This window comes from Haliotis rufescens, unplaced genomic scaffold (genome assembly GCF_023055435.1).
Source record: "Haliotis rufescens isolate VD_foot unplaced genomic scaffold, xgHalRufe1.0.p SCAF_23, whole genome shotgun sequence".
NCBI lineage: Eukaryota > Metazoa > Mollusca > Gastropoda > Lepetellida > Haliotidae > Haliotis > Haliotis rufescens.
This window is the reverse complement of record NW_025963924.1, coordinates 1,669,252-1,694,283: the sequence shown is the minus strand read 5'-3', so window position 1 is coordinate 1,694,283 and position 25,032 is coordinate 1,669,252. Positions and strand designations below refer to the sequence as shown.

At 41.7% G+C, this 25,032-nt stretch overlaps 1 protein-coding gene across 2 annotated transcripts in view; it reads right to left on the bottom strand.

Moving 5' to 3' along the window:
• The window catches only part of LOC124140152, a 68,475-nt gene extending 51,911 nt beyond the window's left edge, over nucleotides 1–16,564 (bottom strand). For both annotated transcript variants that reach the window (XM_046507563.2, XM_046507564.2), the window contains exon 1: nucleotides 16,203–16,564. In XM_046507563.2, coding sequence (XP_046363519.1) covers nucleotides 16,203–16,479 — 277 coding nt within the window. In that variant the 5' untranslated portion in view covers nucleotides 16,480–16,564. The remainder of the gene's footprint in view (nucleotides 1–16,202) is intronic.
• Nucleotides 16,565–25,032: the final 8,468 nt, after the last annotated feature.

Genomic DNA, 25,032 nt, shown 5'->3' with positions numbered 1-25,032 from the left:
ACAGGGTTCTCTCTCAGATCTCGAGCGTCATCACTGCCCGGGTTAATATAAAGTCTGGCTGATTCATCGATAATTTGAGAAAACAAATCTGGCTGAAGTGTTAAGACCTTCTTTATCAGTATAAGCCTGCTAGTGACTCACACGTCGGGAACAAAGCAGGGGACAGCTAATACCGCAGCTGGACATGCGCGGATTTAATACTATAATCCTAACAACTATTATTTGGATATTTAATCTTAATCAAGTCGTCCACTGGAACGAATTTTTTGCGTTATTTAATGAGACTATTTCTGTAATTGCAAACATGAAATAAATTTGGAGGTGCATTTCGTGATACCGAAACTCAAATACAAGATATAAATGGTTAAATGGTATCTTGTGACTGTAAATTTACACAACTGATCATAGAATAGTTAGATATCTGATGCATCTTTAAACTACGGAAGCCACAGTCATGATCTATGACAATTGGTGTCAAACTAAACTACCTGTAATAAACAGTCAACTATCACCCCCGAACAAAGCTTCAGACCACGACAGCAACAAAAGCATAAGCACACCACACTTGACAATGATTTGTCATCGCACTTAGAAATCCAGATCAGTCGCAACAATACACGGGCGCCTAGGGCACCAACAGGCGGACGAAATCAGGCCTTTGTTCTGGTATTGTCCCCACCCCCACACGTGTAGGGGCGCGTCCTGCGGGAAATGTGGGGGGTGGGGGGAGGAGTAGTGCGAGGGAGTAACAGCATCTGGCCACCAGAATCATTCACTTCAGACAATGGCTGTTCTTTTATACGGGGGATAATTCTTTAAATTTGACCCTTCAAGTTTTCATGTCATGACTGAGGACCGGTTTCAAATGTCCTTAAGGTCAGGGGTCAACTATTAAATGCTTTGAACAATCTGATTCGATGTCAGACGGAAGGGTATTTTTGGTTGTACAAATACGTACAAAGGAAAGGTACTTGGTTCGAATGTACGAATTGTAACCTTGGAGGCACTGCGTGGTTGAATCCTTACTTTGATCCTCAGTTGATATGTTTTGTCGTGAAGTTCAATAAATTGAACCTCTGCCGTAACAAACATCGATAGTGGATACATGTTTCCCAGTATTTACCGCTATATTCACTTTGACAAATATACCCCTCATATCTCGAACTCGGGTATACCGAAAAGTCGTCTAAAATGAACCCAATCTCGAGTGGGAATCAGTGTTATTGTTCACGTGAATATCAATGGACATAACGGACATCGGATATAACGAACACTGGACATGACGAACATCGGACATAACGACCTTCGGATGTAACGAACTTGTTCTGCTGGTCCACTTGAGTTCGGTAATACCCAAAGTTGATTTTAGCAAAGCTCTTAATGAAGCAAGTCTAACTGGGCTCTTTTTCAATTAAATATTATCGTTTCTATCAATATCATAATTTTCAGAGGCTAAGCGTTAGTCTACTAACGTAGATGTACTATGTCGGCACTTCGCCTCAGAAATAGAGAGTCCCCTTCACTTCCGTAACCCTAAAAACATAACTCATCGAAATGTTACGCGTTGTTGTTTGTATGCATGTCCAAATGTTAGCGTAAAGTAAGAGCAATGTGTTGTATGACTGACAGCTAACGCTTCCAGTAGCTCTGTGCATCTCTATGTGAAGCGTAACGCTTGACATATCACCACAGGAAATGTACACTTAAACACGTAATGATTGACATATGAGATACACAATGGGTGTTCAATCTAGAATGGCATTAAGGGCTCAACTCCAAGAATCTAGATGTAATTTTAAGTAAGGGAAATACGATGCACACTGCTTTGCCAGACATAATAAACAAATACCTTACTATAATACCTGACGTAATTTTGGTCTGAACAGGTCTCAGTGACAAGCTAAATATACAGCTAGCTTTGCTGCAGGTCTCTTAGATTATTGTCAAAAGGCTGAGAAAAATAACCTTTGTTTGTCCTCATGGAGAGTGAGTAAGGTTTCACGCCGCTTTTAGCAATATTCCAGCAATATCATGACGGGGGACACCAGAAATGGGCTTCACACATTGTACCCATGTGGGGAATCGAACCCGGGACTTCGGCGTGACGAGCGAACGCTTTAACCACTAGGCTACCCGACCGCCCTTATGGAGAGAAAAACGAATAACAATGATTGTTATTCTCGCCCAACCTCCTGAAACCGGAACCTTGCTATAAAGAGAGTCTGGCCGGGAATGTATGTTCCGTTAATAGAACAATGCCATCAATGATCATTAAAGGGAGGTTCCACTGTGTACAATTCTTCGAACTTCACTTGTAAATTGTTTCAGATAAATGTATCTCCGTATAATTTTCTAACTAAAACCTATTCGTAAACATGTAAAAGTATTTTACTTGATGGAAATAATTTCGACAGTATCCTCATGTTATCATCTCCACTTAAAGAAATTGTCATGCAATCTACTACTAATAATTATACTCTGAAATCATGTATGATTAATATAGACATATTTCATCTCTGTCGCATGAATGAAATTAGGGCCGACATCCCTGCCCCGTCTACATTACTATATTGAAATGTTTCGCCAGACTGGCTTTGATGTTCTGCGTTTCTTTTTCTGTTCAATGCCATTCCTTAGATTATCAAAATTATTGATTTGCGACAGAAAGTTTTAGACTGATTTAATTAACTTTCAACCCCGTAGCGATTTTAAAACCTAATAATTCTTCAAATATTTTCCTTGCTTGTCATTAGATTTGATTTGTTAGGCATGTGACATTGGACATTTTCTATCCTGTGTAGAGAATGTTTTCGAGCGCTTATGTTTCGCGAGATGGAGAGCGTACTAGCGTCTATTCTGTGTTTTCCTCTGTAACCAAGGAGCGTGGATCTGGTAGGCTCATCAGGAGAGCGTTTCTGCATCTGTCAGTATCTAACAGGAATGTACAAAATACCACGCACATCTTCCAGCTGTCAGAATTGGAGTTATCTCCCCGTTGATGTAGTTTTGATAGACCCGTCTTTTGAAGGGAGTGAATGTTTTAATCATCATCATCATCATCATCATCATCATCATCATCATCACAGCCAAAATTATCGTCATCACAGCCAACATCATCATCACAACCACCATCATCATCATCATCATCATCATCATCAACATCATAAGAACTACTATCGTCATCACAGCCATCATCGTCGTCATCATCATCACCATCATCATCGTCGTCGTCGTCATCATCACAACCGTCATCATCACAACCGTCATCATCACCATCAGGGAGGTGGGGTAGCCTAGTGGTCGTAATGAACAGGTATATTTCAAATTGTCGAACTGTTTTCAAATTGAGTAGAAGAATGAGAATTTGCTTAGTGGTTAAAGTGTTTGCTCTCTTCATCGAAGTGCCAGGTTAAGCTCTCCACATGGGTACAATGTGTGAAGCCCATTTCTGGTGTCCCCCGCCGTGTTTTTGCTGGAATATTGCTAAAAGCGGCGTAAAACCATACTCACTCACCCACTCATCATAATCTTCATCATCATCGTCGTCATCACAACCATCATCATCATCATCATCATCATCACAACCATCATTTTCTCTCTCTCTTAAAAAGGTACCATAAACAACTCCTCCTATACTAAAACTATCAAGTTATTCGCAAGGACGTATGTAAGTTAGGAAGTGAGCTGCTTGGTTCCGCCGGTGAACCAAAGTATGTAGTTCAGTTTACTATGAATGGGTTTTTTCAGTACTCGTGCTCTTGGGGCCGCAAGAGGGCGCTGCGACCTAGGTAATAGTACACAGCTGGTTTACAGGATGGTATGGCAACTGTTTTAAACATTCTCCCAACCTCGCCACACGACGAGCGTGTCTCATAAACCCCCGAATACGGTCTTCCCTTGACTGCGAGGTTCGTAAACCCAGCTAAATAATGCTTTGCTACAACTTAATCTTTGCTCAAAAGCGAAGCAGAATTCCCGAAATAGATTAGAAAACATTTGTGATACATATTTCTTAGTGCTTTGCTACAAAACATCCTACTGCACCATACGAACGTATTCATATTTTTAAATTTTTTTTTATCGTATTTATGGACATGTACAGTCAACTGTCTCGTTCTCATTTTTTGGCATTCTTCAGTGCCAGATACGAACTCCTTATTATAACGCGCATGGCTGTATACCGATGTGTAACGTCACTGTTCTGTTTTGAAATGGCCTCGAAATATCTCATGACAACACATGTGTAGTTCATAACCGAGACTTTACTTTGTGTGAAAATTTCAAATTAGCGTTATAAAGAGGTTTGGGTGTATAGATATGCATGATAAAAGAACCAGTAACAGTGTTTTAAGTTCGAAGATAAGTTCAAAATGTTATCCATAGAGACGAGAAGGAGTTCATGTCAAGAGCTTGCTATTTCAGAGCACTAGAAGAGCATTATGAAAGCATTATGAGAGCATTATATTCTATCGGCACATCTCATTTTGCTCATTGCAAAACAAGTTGTCAATACATCTAAATGCCACATAGTAATAACATACAATTCCCGGTGTGACCTTTCCACTTACTAGTTGTTAGCCAAATACCACCATGACGAGACAGATAGATACTACTAGACGCACAACTCATCAACACCACAATCATCATTCATCACAGGGCGGTATGCAGGGTTTTGTTCACTGGATTGAAATTATAAATTGATGTCCGAGCTCATTGATGTTCAATTTGAACCCATTGTTCCCAAAAGAATGTGGGTAAACTTAATACACCGAGTGACCTTATTTTTTGTAAATGTAAAAGGATGATGACAAAAAGTGGGCATGGTACAAAAATGGAAATTTATACTCCTGCTAAGGCCATTCACACGACATTTGGTTATTGTTACTTTAATAGGTAAAGTGAATATTAGGAACGCAGTGTATGTAATTTTGAAGCTGTTGGAAGAAGAAATATGAATTTTAGGCCACGCTTTTTTTTACTTGCTTCACGGATTTTTTAACAGGAAAATAGCTTTCGGCTGGCATAAAAGAGCTTTTTTACGTTTCGATACGATAATCTTGATGATGCATAATTATTTATAGTGGTTAGATTTTGTGTTATATGTTATCTGTTAATCGGCTGTATCAAACAATGGGCAAATTTAGAAAAAAGTGTAGCCTTTGGGTGAAGATATTCTAGATCTAGCGAATAGAGTGGGCACATGGGGAAAGAAAACATTTCCCGTCCATCGCTTGTCTTCCACTGGACAAGGTCGAAGACATATACCACGTAATACCAGTACGTAATAGCACCCACGACTAGCGATGGAGGTCAACAGGACCAGTGAAGATCCGGGGTAGAATAGGTCTTCACCAACCCATTCTTGCCGTAAGAGGCGACTATGCTTGTCGTAAGAGGCGACTAACGGGTACGGGTTGACAGACTCGCTGACATGGTTGATGCATCGAATCCCAATTGCTAGAATATAGCTGAGTGCGGCGTGAAACAACAAACACACAAAATGGACCTCGGTCGACAGGACCTGCCATTGCAGTCATCACTGTTCCACCAATATCTATCGAGTATGAACCAGGCAAACAAGTGGTTGATAACATGAGCATTTATTCACGACATCGCGACACACACTCAACAATATAACCATCAAGCCTTGTTTACTCGGCTCCTGCCACAATCACGGGGTACTAGGAACTTGTTCAGACGTGGACCCCATGAGTAAAATATACACATGTTCAAGACATTCGTGACCAACTCGTGTTATTCCGGGACAAGCCGAATAGCGACTCGTGTCCCTCTCGTGGCCATTTTTTGCGACTCTGTTCCGTCGAAATGCAAACGGGCATAACTAAAAACAATGTGAACTCGTTGCGTAATGATTCACGTACATTATGTCCCATATGTCATATATATTCCAGATGCTATAAAAGACACATCGGGACTTAAGGTATAATACAGTATGATTGAACATATTTAACTGTGTCTTGGGTATATTTTTAGATGCAAGACATATGTAAAATCAAAAAATATATCTGAGGGATTCTTTGACGAAGAACTTGAAATCATACGCGCATCCTGATTGGTTTGTCGTATTTTCGCACATAACATTCATCGATAGGGGGACGAGTCTTCTTGCAGGTTACGGAAAGGGGCGAGTGGTGACGAATGATGTTCAAGAGCTGGTAATGCTGCATTGCGAGAGTGTATACCCACAACATGTTGCAATGCGAGAGTGTGTACCCATTCCCTGCCAGCACCTGGAGTACCTGGCCAACGTCCAACTGAACACCTTGCAAATCCATCAACACAATTACAAGTATTTATAAGTATTTACAAGTATTTACAAGTATTTACAAGTATTTTGCAGAGGCAGTATGGTCCCTTTTCCTCGTGTTGATGGCACAGAAATTTGGTCGGTTCATGAGACGGCATGTTTAATTCAGCGATAAATACAACATTGAGCTGCTTTCCTCGAAAGAAGCCATGGAAAGAGTATTAAAGAATTATTGACGGTTGTATTTGTGAACAGACAGTAAAACGAAATTGCTCATCGTCCGGGAAACCGATCATTGATGTAACACTGCCAGGATAGGAATACAACCTGGAAACACTAAATTCTACAAACACGAAAAAAGGTAAGACAAATAGATCTCGGAGAAATTCCTTTCTACAAACATGCAGATGTATCGTGTAGCTTCCAGGGAATATCGCTTCTATATATAGACCAGTCCTCGCGGCGATGCCATTCAATTAAGTTGGTTTATCTTGCGTAATGCGCAAACGCAACACGTGCACTATCGTAATCCACAACTTAAGCGATGTATATTTTGTCAAGAGGAGCAAATAATTGCGGGATAAATCAGGTAAGTGATAGCAAACCTCTGTAGCTCCCGGGAATAACTGCCCCCAGATGGCGCCAAAGACCACACCAGAGGTCGCTGTGAACTAGTGGGTGATGGTTGATTGGATGACAGCGGTTGCTGATAAGTCTAGATAAGTATTTTATCGGGACAACGTGTTCTTATTACTTATATAATATAGAAATTATTATTTAATCTAATAATTATTGCCTTAGAGACTTGTGCAAGTATTACATGATGGTACTAATGTTGGGAATCGAACCCCGGTCCTCGATGAGTCATTACCTTAACCAAAAGGCATCCACAAGGCCACCCAAAATCATACACGAATGAATGCCCAACCTTACTCCATGAGTGACGTACAAGTGTTCGTTTACTTAACATATCATTCACACAAATGCCAATGGGAGGAAAGGTGTTGGGGAGTGTTGTTCATTTGAAAATCCTCTCACAGCCATAGCCGGATATCCATTGAAGGGGAACAGACACGCAAACCTAACGGTAGACTAAAATCTAGTCTATGAAATGAACATATCGTACATAAAAAAAACAGTTGTTCAGTTATCTTAATAAAAATATAATAAAAAGGAGCCCAGTGACTCTCTTCATTTTCAGAGACTAAACAAATCTGCAGAGCTATAATTTGATACTGCAGTGATCTAGACTTGCCAAACATTATAGACTTGCATGGGCTGTATTTGATATATATTTGTATCAGGGTCTGTAAGACAGACAAACCTAACGGCACTGAGGAGAAATGAAATACTTTCATTTCCTGTATTGCATCATTAAAGACTACCCATCTTCTACGAAATCCTGGATCCGCATCGTGGTACTGTCAGTGGAACAGATGTCGTACAAGAAAGATCACCACGCCTTCGTTTCCTCCCCCTACAGATGAAGCCACAGATTTGTACCTGGTACTGATGCTACTTCAAACACAATTTCCGAGAACGGTTGTTTTCAGAAGAAGCAGCACTTCCCAGCCATCGACTGAAATGACTGGGTGTGTTCTTTGGTGTCAGATATCGGGCCATCTACCTACCAAGTGTCTGTACAAGTGGATGGGGATGTGGAATGTGTTCAACAGATCATCTATTTACCGGATGAAGTAGAACGCTATTTCTGCCATCCGACCAATCTAGGTCTAAGGTCGCTGCTCTATCAAGGAGGCGGGGGAAGGTGTGTGATACTGTTCCCTGTTATCAGCTGCTTGTAGCAGAGCTACAGGCCTTGGATGCATTTTCTGTGTATTTCTGTTCACATGAATTTCATCCGGATTTTTGTGTGTCCATATAAAGGGAAATCGAATTATTCTAAAAACAACATTTGTTCCCAGATGAATTTGTCTGGTACTGTTTATAAAATTATGGTTTGGGGGTAAGACAAGATACCATGACAACAAGACCTGGCACTAGGTACCATGACAACATGACCAGGATTCATAATCTGTACAAATGGTACCATGGGCAAAAACTCATCCTGGACTTGACCTCCTGGACTGAAGACAACAAGACCTCATGAACACAAGATACCATGACGACATGACCTCATGAACACAAGATATCATGACCCCATGACCTCATGAACACAAGATACCATGACAACATGACCTCCTTGACACAAGATACCATGACCTCATGAACACAAGATACAATGACAACAGGATCTCATGAACACACGATTCCCTGACGACATGACCTCCTTAACACAAGATACCACGACAACATGACCTCCTGGACACAAGATACCATGATAACATGGCTCCCTGACACAAGTTACCATGACAATATGACCTCATGGACACAAGAAACCATGACGACATGACCTCCTTGACACAAGATACCATGACAACATGACCCCCTTGACACAAGATACCACGACAACATGACCTCTTGGACACAAGGCATCATCTGTACAATGGTCCTGTCATGACAATGGTCTCACTTTGGACTTGGTACCATGTAACGATGGCAACATGACCTCCTCCCACGACACAAGACCTTATACACATGAGATACAGAGGAAACGTGTCCTCCTCAACATGGTATCAATGCATGGACTGGCACCAATGGTTATCGCAGTATACCCATCCAACACGGAGCCACACGTACATCTCCAATTGAGTCTATCACTTTAACAAGGGTCGGGAAACAAGGGGAGGGAGAAATGCACCTTGCCTGCCACATGGCACCTCAGGTATGCTGCCAGTAATCCCGTTACTGCTCGGCGGGGGGTGAGAGTTCCAACATCTAATTACCACCAATAGACCCATCCAGTCTGTTGAGGATCACGCTGGTTGTTGCGTTAGGGTTTCGGGAATTGTGTGAGGATTTGGAATAAACAAACAGATACGCCAATTAAACAACGTTTATAGCTATGTCTTGACATCTGAGTCTGTTTCGTACACGTAAGTGTATATCCCCTGAAACAAACCAGGAGCGTGATGACCTAGGTAGAGTGAGTGAGTTGGGTTTTCAACGTTTTGAACAGTATTTAAGCTCGTGTGGGCTTAATTTGGGAGAAGGGCACATAGTGGTGGAGGTTTTTGTTATCCACTGCGTGAAACCACGATCACAATCAGAACCCACTTATAGCGGATCCTGGTACGACTAATGATCTAGGTAACATCGCAGTTATCAGTGTTCCAGCAACATCACGGCTAGTTGTCTAGACCAGGCCAAACAGTTGTTGATAACAAGAGCAGCGATCACGCCGTTGGGTATGATGGCAGCTGCCACACGCTGAATGTGTTTGTTGTTTGTCGCATTCAGCAATATTCCATCTATATGACGGCGGACTGTAAATAATCGAGTCTGGACCAGACAATCTAGTGATGATTGACATCATGAGCATCGATCCACGCAATTGGGATATGATGACATGCATCAACCAAGTCAGCAAGCCTGACCACCCGAACCCGTTAGTTCCTCTTGCAACAAGCATGGGTTGCTGAAGACCTATTTTAACCCGATCTTCACGGGTAGTCTATGAGCACCAGATCCTCCTTGGTCATCTCGACAAGAATTGGATATATGGATCTATGCGGTAGAATGCCAAATGGGGTGTAAGAAAATAAAACAATACTGTATCCGATCAACCGTACACGTTGTCGAGTTCGTGGCAGAAAACGGGATATGTTCATGCAGACTTAATCATTACCATACGGGTACTAAATATATTCGAGACAAGTAATGCAATACACGAACGAAAGCATTTAGACTGTCTAATTGTGTAGAGAAGACAAACAGAATTAATCTCCCTAATCTTCAGTTAGATCTATGAGGTTGAGGCTGTTCCGCTCTCAGCCTGTCCTCTGCGCTGTGAAGGTCTGCTGTTCTGTGATCTGTGATTGGTCCCCAACAGTGCTGTGACGCAAACCACATTAAGTTTACACAACTTGCAGTACGGGGAGTAGAGAGCCCCCATTAAACAGGTAATAACATGTTTCAGGTCAAGTGTTCAGCTGGCTGTTGGTTTAGTCGACACATTTAAGTCGGACTGCAATTACGAAATATTGAATACAAAGGACATAAAGTCGAGATTTCTTGATTGAGTGGTGGGATGTTAGATTGTTCGTCCTTGATTGCCATCTGCCATCTTGCTATTGCGTGTGAGGATGAATATTTCGTTTCATTCGGAAAATCAGAATGAAGTTAATTGCCATATCTCAAATGAAGAAAGACAGAAAGGTGCGCGTCAACAAAGTATACATTGACTTAAAACTTCTTGTAAATGGAACAAGTGAGCTTTCTCACAAACAGTTATTTTTTTAGCATTGTGTTTGTTTGTATGTTTGTTGTTTAACGCCGCACTCAGCAATATTCCAGCTATATGACAGCGGTCTGTAAATAATCGTGTTTGGACCAGACAATCCAGTGACAGACATCATGAGCATCGATCCACACAAATTGGATACGATGACATGCACCAACCAAGTCAGCGAGTTTAGCATTGTGGCTGCCGTAACTCCAATATATACTACTCAATCTTTGAAAGGAACATTTTGTATAATTATGAAGAAATATCAGAACTGTCCCCATCAAATGTCGAGCAATACACTTTTACCTACATTTACAACTTCGCACTGAGATAGCTTTGTGCAAGCAGCACCCCCCCCCCCCCCCCCCCCCCCCCCCCCCCTTCCGCCTTACGACTGTCGCAATGTTAAAGATGGTGGGTGACGACAATAGCCGCAAATTGCACCAAACACAACCACTGTATGATTATAGTAAATTCATTTATGATAGTGCTAGATTGCATTTCAAGAAGCGGATCGCCTGTGTGGTCTAGTGGTAGAGCGTCCTCCAATGAGAGCGGAATGTCCGGGGTTCGATCCCCGGCCGCGTTATACCAAAAGAAGTTAAAAGGCGGTACTTGTTGTTACCTTGCCTAGCGCTCGGCATTGTAAACTGCGGCATGTACCTCAGGGGGCTAGTACTATAAAATCGGCATTAGTCCGGACTAGTACAAGCACACACACACACACACACACACACACACACACACACACGTGCATGGACGTCGCTATATAAGTGCAATTATCTTAAACGCGACGTTAAACCCCACTTCACCTCCAAGAAGCGCCGCCATTGTCGAAACGTCCGTATATCATCATGCCAATGTCATACATTTCAGAGTGTCATTACAGGTCATAAATCATATTTAACACTCAGGTCATGCGCATGTCACCTGTCAGTCTTATCCGTCACATGTCACGAGACGAACTATTGTCACGATGAGGTAGGTACCCTCGGGCTGAAGCTAAGAAAAGAATGTCACAATGCATGCCTTTCAATAATGTCGTACTTGAAGAGGTATGTATGGTGATTAATGAGACTGGGGTCATATTTATATATATCTTACTTTAGCTGAACAAGATTGTAAACGACTGCATGACGGAGTTAATTCTATTGATTTTCTTCAATCGTGAATCAACAGGACACTCATACTAAGATATATGCCTAACGCACGTGAATACGTACGTTAATCAATTTACCATGATCATGGCACCAAGCGAAATGGGTTGAGAATGTCTCTAAAAATTTAAATGGAGGCATCGCAAAACACATGTTTGGTGACTAAACTACCCGACACATTGCTTTGGCTGTGTTCATACAGTGAACCCTCGATTATCTGAACGATGGCATTCCCAATGAAATCGTCCAGATTAACAAGTATTCGGATTAACGAATTATTGTTACGGAGTAATCTCGTTAATATATTTTAAGATGTCTGTAACAGTAATTGCCCGGATAGTGGAGTTTCTGGACTAATGAGGTTTCGCTGTATATAGCCAGCACATGTTTACAACACGAGGCTATAGTTTAAATAGAAATATGTAAGACGTCAGGCTAACACGTGCTTGACAACTGGCTCGCCAGGATATAATTTTCATAACAGTCAAATAAGAACCGCCAGCCATTGAAACTGTTTAGGCTGGCGATCATATTAGAGGTTAGATAGCCTGTGTTTAGGAAGATAGTACAATTCAGTGCAACAAGTTATATATGAACACCGACAGCTTCTTCTGTTCTAGCCTCAGACCAAATACATCTGCTTATTTATATAGAGGGCGCACCATCTATATACTGTTCGCCGACGGCTAAGACAAGGCTCTCTCGTGTCGGGTTTAGCTGGAAACATCCAAACAATCAAACTACGGTAATAATTGTAAGTAAGATTCCGCCTCGCCCCTAAACACATCATTCAGTTACAGTAAACTACGGTTATAACGAACTCAAAGGGACTACTATTTTTAGTTCGTTATAACCGTAGGTCATTATAAGCATATATACAGCACAACTACAGCAAATAGTCGAGACTAAAAAGTTAGTTCGTTATATCCGTCAGTTTGTTATAAGCGTGTTCGTTATAACCGTAGTTTACTGTATATTGTCAGCGGTATTGTTGTGAGAACACGGATGTCGTTCGTGGGATGGAAGGACCCTGGCTTATCTGTTCCGTGCGGTCGCTGTAATTGTTCAGGTGGTTATCAGAAGGTGTTTGCGTTGAGAATGTATCATAATCTCTTGTTATTATCACGTGGAAGATTAGCATATCAGAAGAGGGTGGTTGAATAACCCTGAGGACGGGTCGATAGGAGCCAGCGGATAACGCCATCTTGGACGGTCAGAGGTTAAAGTACTTAGCGTATGTTTACATATCAAGTGAGATGGCTGGTTATAACGTTAGGAAATACGCGGCGTTCCTGTTAAATGATTCATGTGAGTTAATAAATACACCTGTAACCGAATCTCCGAATTGTTAACTGATTTAAATATCACGTGGGGTAAGAAGTAGTATTTGAAGCCAATAGCAAGATGTATTTTATTGCGCGTATGGATTCATCACATTGTCTTACGTGCAGGATAGCCAATAGATAGGTGATGCGTACTAAGCATGGGTCGCTTACGAATGTGAAGTAAGTTTTTATAAAGACCGTTATAAAGATCTTATTCAGTCTACTTTGTCAATTTACATGATTATCTCACCCGTGAAGATCCGTGAATAGGTCTTCAGCAACCCATGCTTGCCGTAAAAGGCGACTAAAGGGATCGGGTGGTCAGGCTCGCTGACTTGGTTGATGCATGTCATCGTATCCCAATTGCGTGGATCGATGCTCATGATGTCAATCACTGGATTGTCTGATCCAGACTCGGTTATTTACAGACCGCCGTTATGTAGCTTGAATATTGCAGAGTGCGGCGTTAAGCAACAAACAAACAAACAAACAAACAACATGATTATATCATCGGGTGAATGAGTAATATTTATATTTTAATGGCTACGTGTTTAAGAGATGAAATAACACAGGTTTTTTAAAGACGGTACGATTATTCCATTAATCGTATGCTCAGTTTTACTAAAAGGGTTCCCTAAATTTCCATGAGTAATTTCTATTTCCCTTAAATTGCCAACCCTATCACAGAGCTGGAACTGCCGAATATTATATCGCGTGACATGTTTTCGACAACTGGTGAGGACGAAGAAAATCATTATGAAATATAATTTCGCATCATATCTATCAGTTCTTTCATGATTCAACACGGTTTTGAACAGATAGAACACAAAATAAGTTTTAAGACATCATTGTCCGTAAGTCACATACGCGGGGACACTTATCAAGGCGAAATGAAATCTTCCCATTCGCCTGTAACGTAACTCTGAGTAACGTTTAACTTCATAACGTCAATTTTCAACAAAGTCTATACACAAGCCATACGACATGGCGTGGAGCTGGCTCCATCTGTCATGGTAAAGCTCCTCTCTAGTTTTGTCATGCTACACTGAATGGAAACTGGCCGAGCCCGGGGCGCCTCCTGCCGCCTACAGCAGCCTGACAGATGTACACACTAAACCCCGTGCCACTGACATGCTTACAGCCAACAATTAACGCAACGCCTACCACATTCTCAGAAATGTTGCTGCCCTATTTAGAACCATCTGTAAATACAACCTTGATTTGTATTTGATGTTTAAATAATTATGTATATGTATATGAATGTCAAAACATCTTGAAAGGAAATATTTGACGTTACTTACGTGGACGACTACGCTAGACTGCGATCCAACGTCACAACATTGAACGTACATTTCACTTAGTGGGTGAACGACGTGATTTTCCATCTTTTAGCTGACGTTAGGTTTGGGACGGTAACGTCATCGATCGTAGCCCTTGTATCATTCAATATTTACATCAATAGGTCACTTACTAGTGAGTGAGTGAGTTTGGTTTTACGCCGCTTTTAGCAATATTCCAGCAATATCACGGCGGGGGACACCAGGAATAGGCTTCACACATTGTACCCATGTCGGGATTCGAACCCGGGTCTTCGGCGTGACGAGCTAGTCTACCCGACCGCCCCTCACTTATTAAGGTGCACACTACGCAAAGCGCATAAGGGGTGGTGGGGTAGCTTAGTGGTTAAGGTGTTCGCTCGTCACGCCGAAGACCCAGGTTTGATTCCCCACATGGGTACAACATGTGAAGCCTATTTCTGGTGTCCCCCGCCGTGATATTGCTTGAATATTGCCAAAAGCGGCGTCAAAAAATATTCACTCACTCACTCAAAGCGCATACAATTACCCTAGTCAAGGAATGAGTCATTTCAACCCGTGTGACATTAATACCCCAGTCGGCGGATCAGAGTTCATTCAAATTCCATTCTCAGCTCCCTGGGGAGTGTACAATTCCCTTGCTTTGATTACAGTTGAAAATTACGCATGTATTACGTAGATGCGACCGCACGTGACTTTTTGTCGTCACGGAGAATTATTCTTTATCACGACACCTCAGGGAAAGGATACAGCGAGGACATGGCAGCACCCGCGAGTCTGCCTACACGCTGTATGGTCCTGCCCGCTTCAACACGCTGCATGCAGGCATGCGGGGATGATACCACATTCCTCGTAACAGCATCCCAGATAACCGGCATCAGCCATTTTGTTCAGCTCTGTTGCACAACACCGAACATTGATGCTCACCAACTCATAACTCAACGCTTTATTAATAATTTATATATTTTAGAACCCTTTGTTCCTTGTGATAATTTACACGTCCCAGTAACAAAGATGACTTCAAAACTGGATAGTATTACGCGATTTTAACATGCAAGGGCGGGACTGACTGTATAATTACATTTTGTTATTGGACATATACATAATACATATACTCTTCATCTTGTTAAGAGCGGTTTCTTGTTCCTTGTTCAGACACTTATAAACAAGGAAATGCTCACGTTATACCATGACAAGAATAATTTGCGGTAACATATAGAAAAGAAATATTCGTTTTTTTAAACTATCCGAATATCAGCGATGGAACTATACGAACATGAAATAGACAGACAGTATACACTGCTCATAGCGCGTGTCAAAAGTCTGCCATTGTGTAGCTAACCCCGAAGTTAGTTAGAGCTGGAGAATCAATTTCTAAGAGCACTAGAAAGTTGCTGTTTTCACCGCCCCGTTTCCAATCGATGGAACGCTGGCTCGTGCCACCATCAAGGGGGTCGGGGAGGGGGAGAGACTTACTGGCGGCCGGCGTCTGGATATGGGGGAGGGAGACTGGCGGGGGTTAAAAAAAACAATGCGACAAAGTCGCGCAACGTTATAAATCAATAACGACCCGTTTCAGCATTTATCAATCCTAATTCTCTGCTCTACTGGACTCGTTCCGGTGACTAATCTAGCACTGACCTAATATGAACAAACATTAACCAGTGTACCAAATAACTAAATTATTACCAACATCATTTTAAAAGCATTGGAACATGGAAATACTAAAATATATACATATATCTGAAAAAAATAACGTTAAAATTTAAAGATGGATAAAAAGCTTACCGGCTTCTGAAATGTTGATGCGCTGTGGAAGCGGTGATCCTTTAAAGGTACAATGTACTTCGACCTCGGCAGTGTACAATGTGTCATACATGTACCCACCCTTGTAAATTTTGATAACTTTTCCATAAACGAACGAATCCGAATAATACATTTTCTCTTCAATAGTAGGCTCGGTGTAGTTCCCTTCCGGGGGCGAGCATCCTAAACACATATATACATATGCGAACAAAAGTAGAGACACACTCCAGTAATGTGCGTTATTCCAAAGGCTAGCCATGCTTTCCTACTGCTGTTTCTATGAACGCGCGTTTTCACCTCCGAAGCTGTCGAGATACTTGCTTGATGTGAAGGCCGCTCGCTCTTCGGTTGTGCTGGAGGAGAGAACGCTTGGTCTATTTTTAGATGGCCAGCGGACTGAATCATATTTCAACGGAGCGCATCTGTGCCGGTATTGGGACAGCCGCGCCGATCTACGAATTATGTGGAAATTATTAAAAAAGAGTCTTTGAGCATGTTCACCCATGTCAATCTTATGGTCATTAAATATGTGTTTGAATGTCACATATGGCATATATATTTTTTTATTCAGTGTTTTTTTTTATAACTGTTTTGTTTTTTGTTTGAAGAGATGTTTTGTTGTTAACAGATTTTTTAAATCGTTGCTGATTCATGTGTATTTAATTGACGCTTGGCGTCAGTATTCTCGAGATGGATTTGATGAATGTTGATTGTACGGCGCTTCAAAGGGTACTTTCGTTTCTTGTTGCGTGATGATTGACTCAATCATTCATATACATACGAATAACACATGATGATTGCGTGATGATTGACTCAATCATTCATATACATACGAATAACACAATAGAATACGCGAATAAGAATGTGTTTTATTAAAATGATGATATCCAGAAGAAAAAAAACAAGCCATAAGTTTCCATATGTACAATTTTAATCAACATTTGAGTGAGTGAGTGAGTTGGGTTTAACGCCGCTTTTAACAGTATTCCAGTTATATCACGGCGTGTCAGCTTAATGTGGGAGGAAAGCCCGAAGTGATGCAGGTCTCAGACGTTTACCACTTCGGTGAAACCCACGAGCACGGGTATGGTGCTGACAAACCTAGAAACATAATCGGGGTGAACCGGGATTCGAACCCACAATCATAGGTTTCTGGCGTGTCAAGGGGACGCAACTCTGCACAGCGAATCGCGGCGCCTTAGACGACTGGGCCACCTGTGCCCCCCAACATTTGAGGAATAAATATGCATATGCTCTTGGGTAAAAGGTAAGCACCATTCCTTGTCTATTTTCGTTTTGGAAATATCAATACAGAAGATGAAGAAGAAGATGTATTGTACATAAACACCCACAGGGGGCAGGGTACAAAACATGCACATGACTAATTAAAAACATTGACATATACTCGTATGATATCGATTTCATTTTGATAATTGTCTGAGATGGCGAACAGTTCGAACGAGATCTTTTCAGGCACCCCTCGTGGTCCCCCAGAAGGTCGAAAGGACTGAGGTAGTAATTGAAAGAGTAATCTTGGTCCTGCGAGGGATTAATTCCATTCATTTGGCGTAAACTTGCGTTCATCGTAGAACTAAGATAGCTTTGAGAAATGGGTAACTGGCTCATCCACGAGACCCGTGAAGTTCCGGGATAGAATAAGTATTCAGCAACCCATGCTTGCCGTAATAGGCGACTATGCTTGTCGTAAGAGGCGACTAACGGGATCGGGTGGTCAGGCTCGCTGACTTGGTTGAAGCATGTCATCGATCCCAAATGCGTGGATTGATGCTCATGATATCAATCACTGGATTGTCTGGTCCAGGCAGGATTATTTACAGACCACCATCATATTGCTGGAATATTGCTGAGTGCGGCGTAAAACAACAAACCAAAACCAAAAACATAAAGCGAACTTAATGCCATGGCTAGTGTATGTCTACGTTGACATATTGGAATTGTTATAGTCATTCATCTGACGAGGGGCAGGACTTAAACCATAGAAGTCTTCTGGAGTTTAACGACCGCTTCAGATTATCCCTATTTCGCAGCAGTTTTTTCATGTTAAAAAATATCAGAGGTGCCACTGAAATATTATAGTACTCCGGCCACTTTGTGCAAGCAGGCCCGATCTTTCATAGTTTTTAGTGTATATATTTTCTAGCTGAATTGTAACCATTTAACTGAGTACGAGGCATCGATGTAGTAAATAGTGAGTGAGTATTGATTTACGCCGCATCAATAATTTCGCAGCTATTTGCGGCTTAAATGTGATTATTATGACTTCAAGACATCTTTTCGAATATTTATCGGAGGATGACACGCTTGTTTTGCAAATATCAATACATGTAGTGAGGTGAGGTGAAATGGGGTTTAACGTCGCGTCCAAGATTATTGCACTTATATAGCGACGTGCATGCACGTGTATGTGTGTGGCTGCTTGTACTAGTCCGGACTGATGCCGATTTATAGTGATAGCTCACTGAGATACCATGCCGCAGTTTAACATGAATATCCCACTCAGACACAGTATACACACATTTATATTATGGCCAGTTGCATCATGACTGGGCTTCACTAAATGTTACTACCCCGTTCTTCCGAAAAATTAACAATGATAAATGCTGGCAAAATTATGCTTGAGAATTACCTCAGCATTGTGGACACTACATTATACACACACATGACCAATGTGGGCAGTGAGTTATATATCCTAAGCCAAGTCAGCGAAAATATTTGGCCATACACCTTAACGTTTTAATATCAAGGGAAGTGATTCATTAGGACATTTAAATATCGAACACATTGTGTTTGTATGTGTAAGTTAATGAATAGCATCGTGTTTGGTCGTTGGTAATATCTCGAGAAACACGGGGTGTGAATTCAGTGTTCGAAATAAGCGCCTGCCCGTAGGTCCGTGGCAAGTAGAGCTCGAGTTGGGCCCGTAGATTCAAATTTGTATGGGTCCTTATGGCCAGCAATATGTCGATTTATTTGTCATAATAAGCTACAGTGTTTGTTGGGTTTTTTCTAAAAAATATAGCCTGAATAATTTAGTCAAGGCCTGCAGCTCCTAAAGTCTGTGGGTCCTGATGGCAGCTTGGCATTATTTTTTATGTCAAACACTGGGTGTGATATCATAGAACTCTGGTCAGGCAAACCAGTGATTAATACAGTGAGCAACGACACCGACCTCGAGGAACGATGACGCACAGCTAGTTCACAACAAGCGGTCCTCCTTCAAATGACAGCACTTAAGCAAGTATTATTCATCAAAATTTATGACCATCCGATTCCAATTTTGACTGCCTCTTGCGTCAAGCAGAGCACACCAAGAGCCAATTCTACTGCTGGGAAATACCCACTGGCGTTCACCACACCGGGTTCGAGTCCCCACGTGAGACCCACCCTTGGTGTCCCCTACAATGATATCGCTGGAAAAATGTTAAAAGCGTCGTAAAATCAAACTCACTCACTTAATCAATGACTCACTCACTGCATAAAGCCACATGTCACATATTCCTTTGTGAGACAGTATACATTGTTCAACTATTACGTATAATATTATTTAACAGTATAAAATATGTGTCCGTCAAATAAGCCCGTCAGTATATTTGTACGTTCGCGTCGCCTCGTGTCATCCTGATTGCGTGGCACCAACATCAAACAAAGCCTCATGGTACCTGTCGCTTACCTGTCTTCATTAGACAGCGTTTTCACCTGGGGGCAGGTGACCCAAACCTTGTTTCCCCTCCAGCTACACGCACCTGGAATTACCTGTCAACTCTGTTAATTGACAGGTATTTTCCCTGTGTTATGTACGTTACAGAGATTATTAAAACTGACACATGTTCAGAAAAATATTCTTCGGAAGACAAGTTGAAAGACTGCTTTGAGGTCACTTGAAAAATATTTTTGTCCTCAGACTGGCGCCCCGTGAACATCCGGGTTAAAAAAGGTCTTCAGCAACCCAATGGCATGCTTGTCGTGACTGGCGACTATAGGGACCGGGTGGTCAGGCTCGCTGACTTGGTTGATGCATGTCATCGTATCAGGGTGGATCACAACATGACGAAAGGATTCAACTTTATACGAATTGTGCAGATCGATGATCCGGATGTCAATCACTGGATTGTCTGATCCCGACTTGATTATTTAAAGACCGCCGTCATATAGCTGGAATATTGCTGAGTGCAAACACACAAACAAACAAACAAACAAATCCTCAGACAGGCAATGACTTTGGGTTTAACGCCGCTTTTAACATTATTCCAGTCAAATCATGGCGTGTCAGCTTAATGTGGAAGGAAAGCCCCAAGTGATGCAGGTCTCAGACGTGAACCACTTCGGTGAAACCCACGAGCACGGTATGGTGCTTACAAACATAGAAACATAATCGGGGCGAACTTGGATTCGAACCTACAATCATAGGTTTCTGGCGTGCCCAAGGGACGCAACTCTGCACAGCGAATCGCGGCGCCTTAGACGACTCGGCCACCCGTGGCCCCTGTTACGTTTTTAAGACATACACAAACACAAAGTATGATAACAAAATTGTATTGTCCGTGCAGGAATTGTTGGTACAGCACTGGAGAGAGAGTGCAAACAAACAACATGTTGTTAACAGCGGAAAGGTTAAAGAGTTGGTGGTAAAGGGCAGATCACAATGAAATAAACACTACATTTATGAAGGTGACTTTCAGTGTTATTGTGACCCGTCAACATCCGGGTTAGTATTGGTCTTCAGCAACCCATGCTTGCCGTAAGATGCGTCTAACGGGATCGGGTGGTCAGGCTCGCTGACTTTGCTGATGCATGTCATCGTGTCCCAATTGCGTGGATCGGTGCTCATGATATCAATCACTGGACTGTCTAGGTACAGACACAATTATTTACAGACCGCCGTCATATAGCTGGAATATTGCTGAGTGTGACGTTAAACAACAAACAAACAAACACTGTTTTTGTACATGGAGTGACTGTAACAACACTGACAACAAAACACCAACAAGAAACAAAAGCAAAACAACACGCCATTAGGATCAGTAACAGTGACTAAATTTTAAACTATATCAAACTCTTTTCTTAAAGAAACCTCCATTTCTCGACAACGCCCTTATACGGTAGCTCTTCAATTGCATTCGGTAACTTGGGCTAGAATCCCGTTCTATTACGCGAAACACATTTTCCAAAAGCTCCGAGAAGTCTCGAGTTCCAGTGGCAGAAGTCTACTTGGATGGGAGCTGTTCGGTCTTCCTTGGAGAGTGATCTATGATGTGTATACTTGCTCTTTGTGTGAAGTCGTGTTGTCTGAGTTAGATACTTGAAGGATAAGACGGTAAGATGTATGTTGTCACTTTAAGACTCTATTGAAACCAGATGGCATCTCGGATACAACGAAAGGCGTGGAGCGTACATGTATTATCAAATAACGTTAGACATGAAATACTTTGTCAAACAAGGTCAGACATGGAGCGTGTTGTAAAACAGCGTCAGACATGAAGCATGTTTTCAAACAACGTCAGACATGAAGCATGTCGTCAAATAACGTCAGACATGAAGCATATTGTCAGCCAACAACGTCAGTCCTGGAATATGTTGTCAAATAACGTCAGTCGTGGAATATGTTGTCAAATAACGTCAGTCGTGGAAAATGTTGTCAAATAACGTCTGTCGTAGAATATGTTGTCAAATAACGTCAGTCGTGGAACATGTTGTCAAATAACGTCAGTCGTGGAATATGTTGTCAAATAACGTCAGACATGAAACATATTGTCAAACAACGTCAGACATGAAGCATGTTGTCAAATAACGTCTGACTGGATGCATGTTGTCAAACAATGTCAGGCATGGGGCATATTGTCAAACAACGTCAGTCGTGGAGCATGTTGTCAAACAATGTCAGTAGTACAATATGATGTCAAACAACGTCAGTCGTGGAGCATGTTGTCAAACAACGTCAGTCGTGGAGCATGTTGTCAAACAACGTCAGACATGAAGTATATTGTCAAACAATGTTAGGAATGGAACATGCTGGCATGGAAGATGGATGTTGTCAAAGCAAAACAGGAAAAACGTCAAATGTCAGATGTTTTTTGTTATAGTTTGTGAATGTTGTTTAGGTCAATGCGAATGGAACATGGAATGCTGGTTGATAGTGTAAGCGTCTATCCCAACGTCTGAGTATGATAGCACACTGTTTGGTCACAATTGTGAGATGGCCTACGATGGTGGACACGTACATGTATCTAAGACTAGATCATTCCCAACAGCCATTTGGTCGTCCGATCTCAACTTTAGTCGTATTCTAACCTTGTCGGGGCCGTGCTAGAGATATTGGGGGAATATCACGGCTAGGAACATCAGAAATGACTTCACACCATGTAGGGAATCGAACCCGGGTTTTCAGCGAGACGAGCGAACGCTTTGACCACTAGGCTACCCGAGCGCTCCCCTAGTGCGATGGATACTTATCACCATGATGCTGATTTCGATGGTTTTCATGATTGTGTTTGTTTATTGTTATTATGATGGCGGTAGTTATATTATATGCATGTGATAAATCATTATTAATCAGATGCACATAAACTGCCCCGCAAAAGAAAGTACACACTCATGTTTGATGGTGGCTCAAAATGAAACAAACAAGAAATGGTTATCCGATGGTGATGTATGTGATGCAAGGGTATCTTTGTTGTTTTTTAGACCTACGTTTGCAGTGTTTCCGCGACCGTATACAGCCCATACAGACTTTTGTAATATTTTGGTCCAATCCAATTTTCAAGTCTATACTTTCTTTTGCCCGGCAGTTTATGCTGGTTGTTATTAGGATGCTCACATTTATTATTTCGAAATGACAGTTGTGGTGATGACAATGCCTTGTTCAGGGGACAGGCCTTGTATATATTGTTCTTGCTGTACGCCGAGACCTATGGGAACTAGTGCGATTATTGCCACTATGTAAACTACACCCTGTACAATCAACCACCTGTATAAACCGCAAAACCAGTGCCGAGTGAGCATACTGTTTATGCCTGTGCTCATTAGGCCGTATTCATCATCCCTCGGGAATGTGTTTAATGTTGTGTGGGTGGGAAAAACCACTGCGCTCTTCTTCATCTCACAGAGAGTGATAAGGATGTCGGACGACGCAAAATAATAGTCCTGTTTGTAGAACTCCCATACAGATCCCCAAACTGCACTTGTCAGTGAGTCATGCTACAGGCATACAGTAAGAATGTTGATGTTGATGTTGACGATGATGGGGATGTGATGGCGATGATGCTGATATTCATGCTGCTGCTGATGATGAAGATAATGATGATGATGGTGGTGATGGAGGTGGGTCGAAACTGATAAACAAAATGATGGTAATAATGACGATGATGATTGTGGTGGTGGTGGTGGTGGTGGTTGTGGTGATGATGATGATGATGAAGGTGCTGCTGCTGCTGCTGCTGATGATGATAGTGGTGGTGCTGGTGATGATGATGAAATTCACGATGATGATGATGATGATGATGGAACATTACCGAGTGCGGCGTTAAACAACAAACAAAAAATAATATGACGTTGTTGTTAGATTTCACACAGCAAGCTTGTCAATGTTTTTTCTAAGAGTTGGAACAAAGATAAGGGTTTAATAGACAAGAATTACCCTCGTAATTCAAACCATAATATATATAACCATTCGACATAGTTAAATGTCTAAATGTTCTAACGAACATCAGTGATATGACACAATGTTCACACGCAACACATTCCAGACTGAATTGGTGTACAGATTGTCCTTTGATTCTATATTCCTCTATTTCCTTGACGGTGGAAACCATGATCGTCACACATAACGGTATAATGTGACAGCCACTTCATGATTAACACGGAAAACACGGGATTCCTATCTGTCATACGTCCTTGTCCATTTCCCTGTCGTTCAATCCCCTTGGATAAGCCTTTAAGTTATTTCTTTCCCGCAAACAAAATTGAGTAAACGACTTGTAATAATTATTTTTTATCTTTTTCAGGTACATATAGCAATGACGTCAAAGCTGAGTGGGACAACGACCGTGTGGCCCATGACGGTCACTTAGGCTTTAGAATGCAGATGTCACTTCGTGACACATCAGTCAGCTGACTGCAATCAACACCATGCTGACATATCGCCGTGTATATTTCATTACTGTATGTCATCGACGAGATCAGTGAGTCAGCTTGGGTTTTCGTGTATGACTTAGTGAGTGTGGTTGAAAGCTGCGTGTCAGCATGATGCAGGTCTCAGACGTTTACCACTTTGGTGAAACCCACGAGCACAGAATGCTGACAAACCTAGACACATTTGCAGAGCGAATCTGGGAATCGAACCCGCGATCATAAGATCCTGGCATGCATAAGGGACGCAACTGCGCACAGCGAATTGCTGCGCCTTAACAGACTGCCACATCTGTCCCGTTCTTTGCCAAGGCAATTGCTATATTTTATGGTTTATGCCATAATTTTATGTTTCGAAAACGCTATGACTGTCACCAATACTTCGACAAACAGACTGAGTAATGCATGCGATTTAAAGTTTGCGTTAGAAAAAACACAAAATCATTATTTATATATAATAATTCCATCGACAGACTACATTTGAATTGAAGTGGGGTACATCAATAAATCATTTTTTTTAAATCTATGATAATTAAAACTATTTCTGTGTGATGTTTGAATGGTATGTCTGACATACGTGTTGACTTATTCATGGACTGGTCATGTATTGAAGGGAGAGGGGAACGATGAGATCGGATTTAGGACCCCACCCCTATTGTATTGTAAC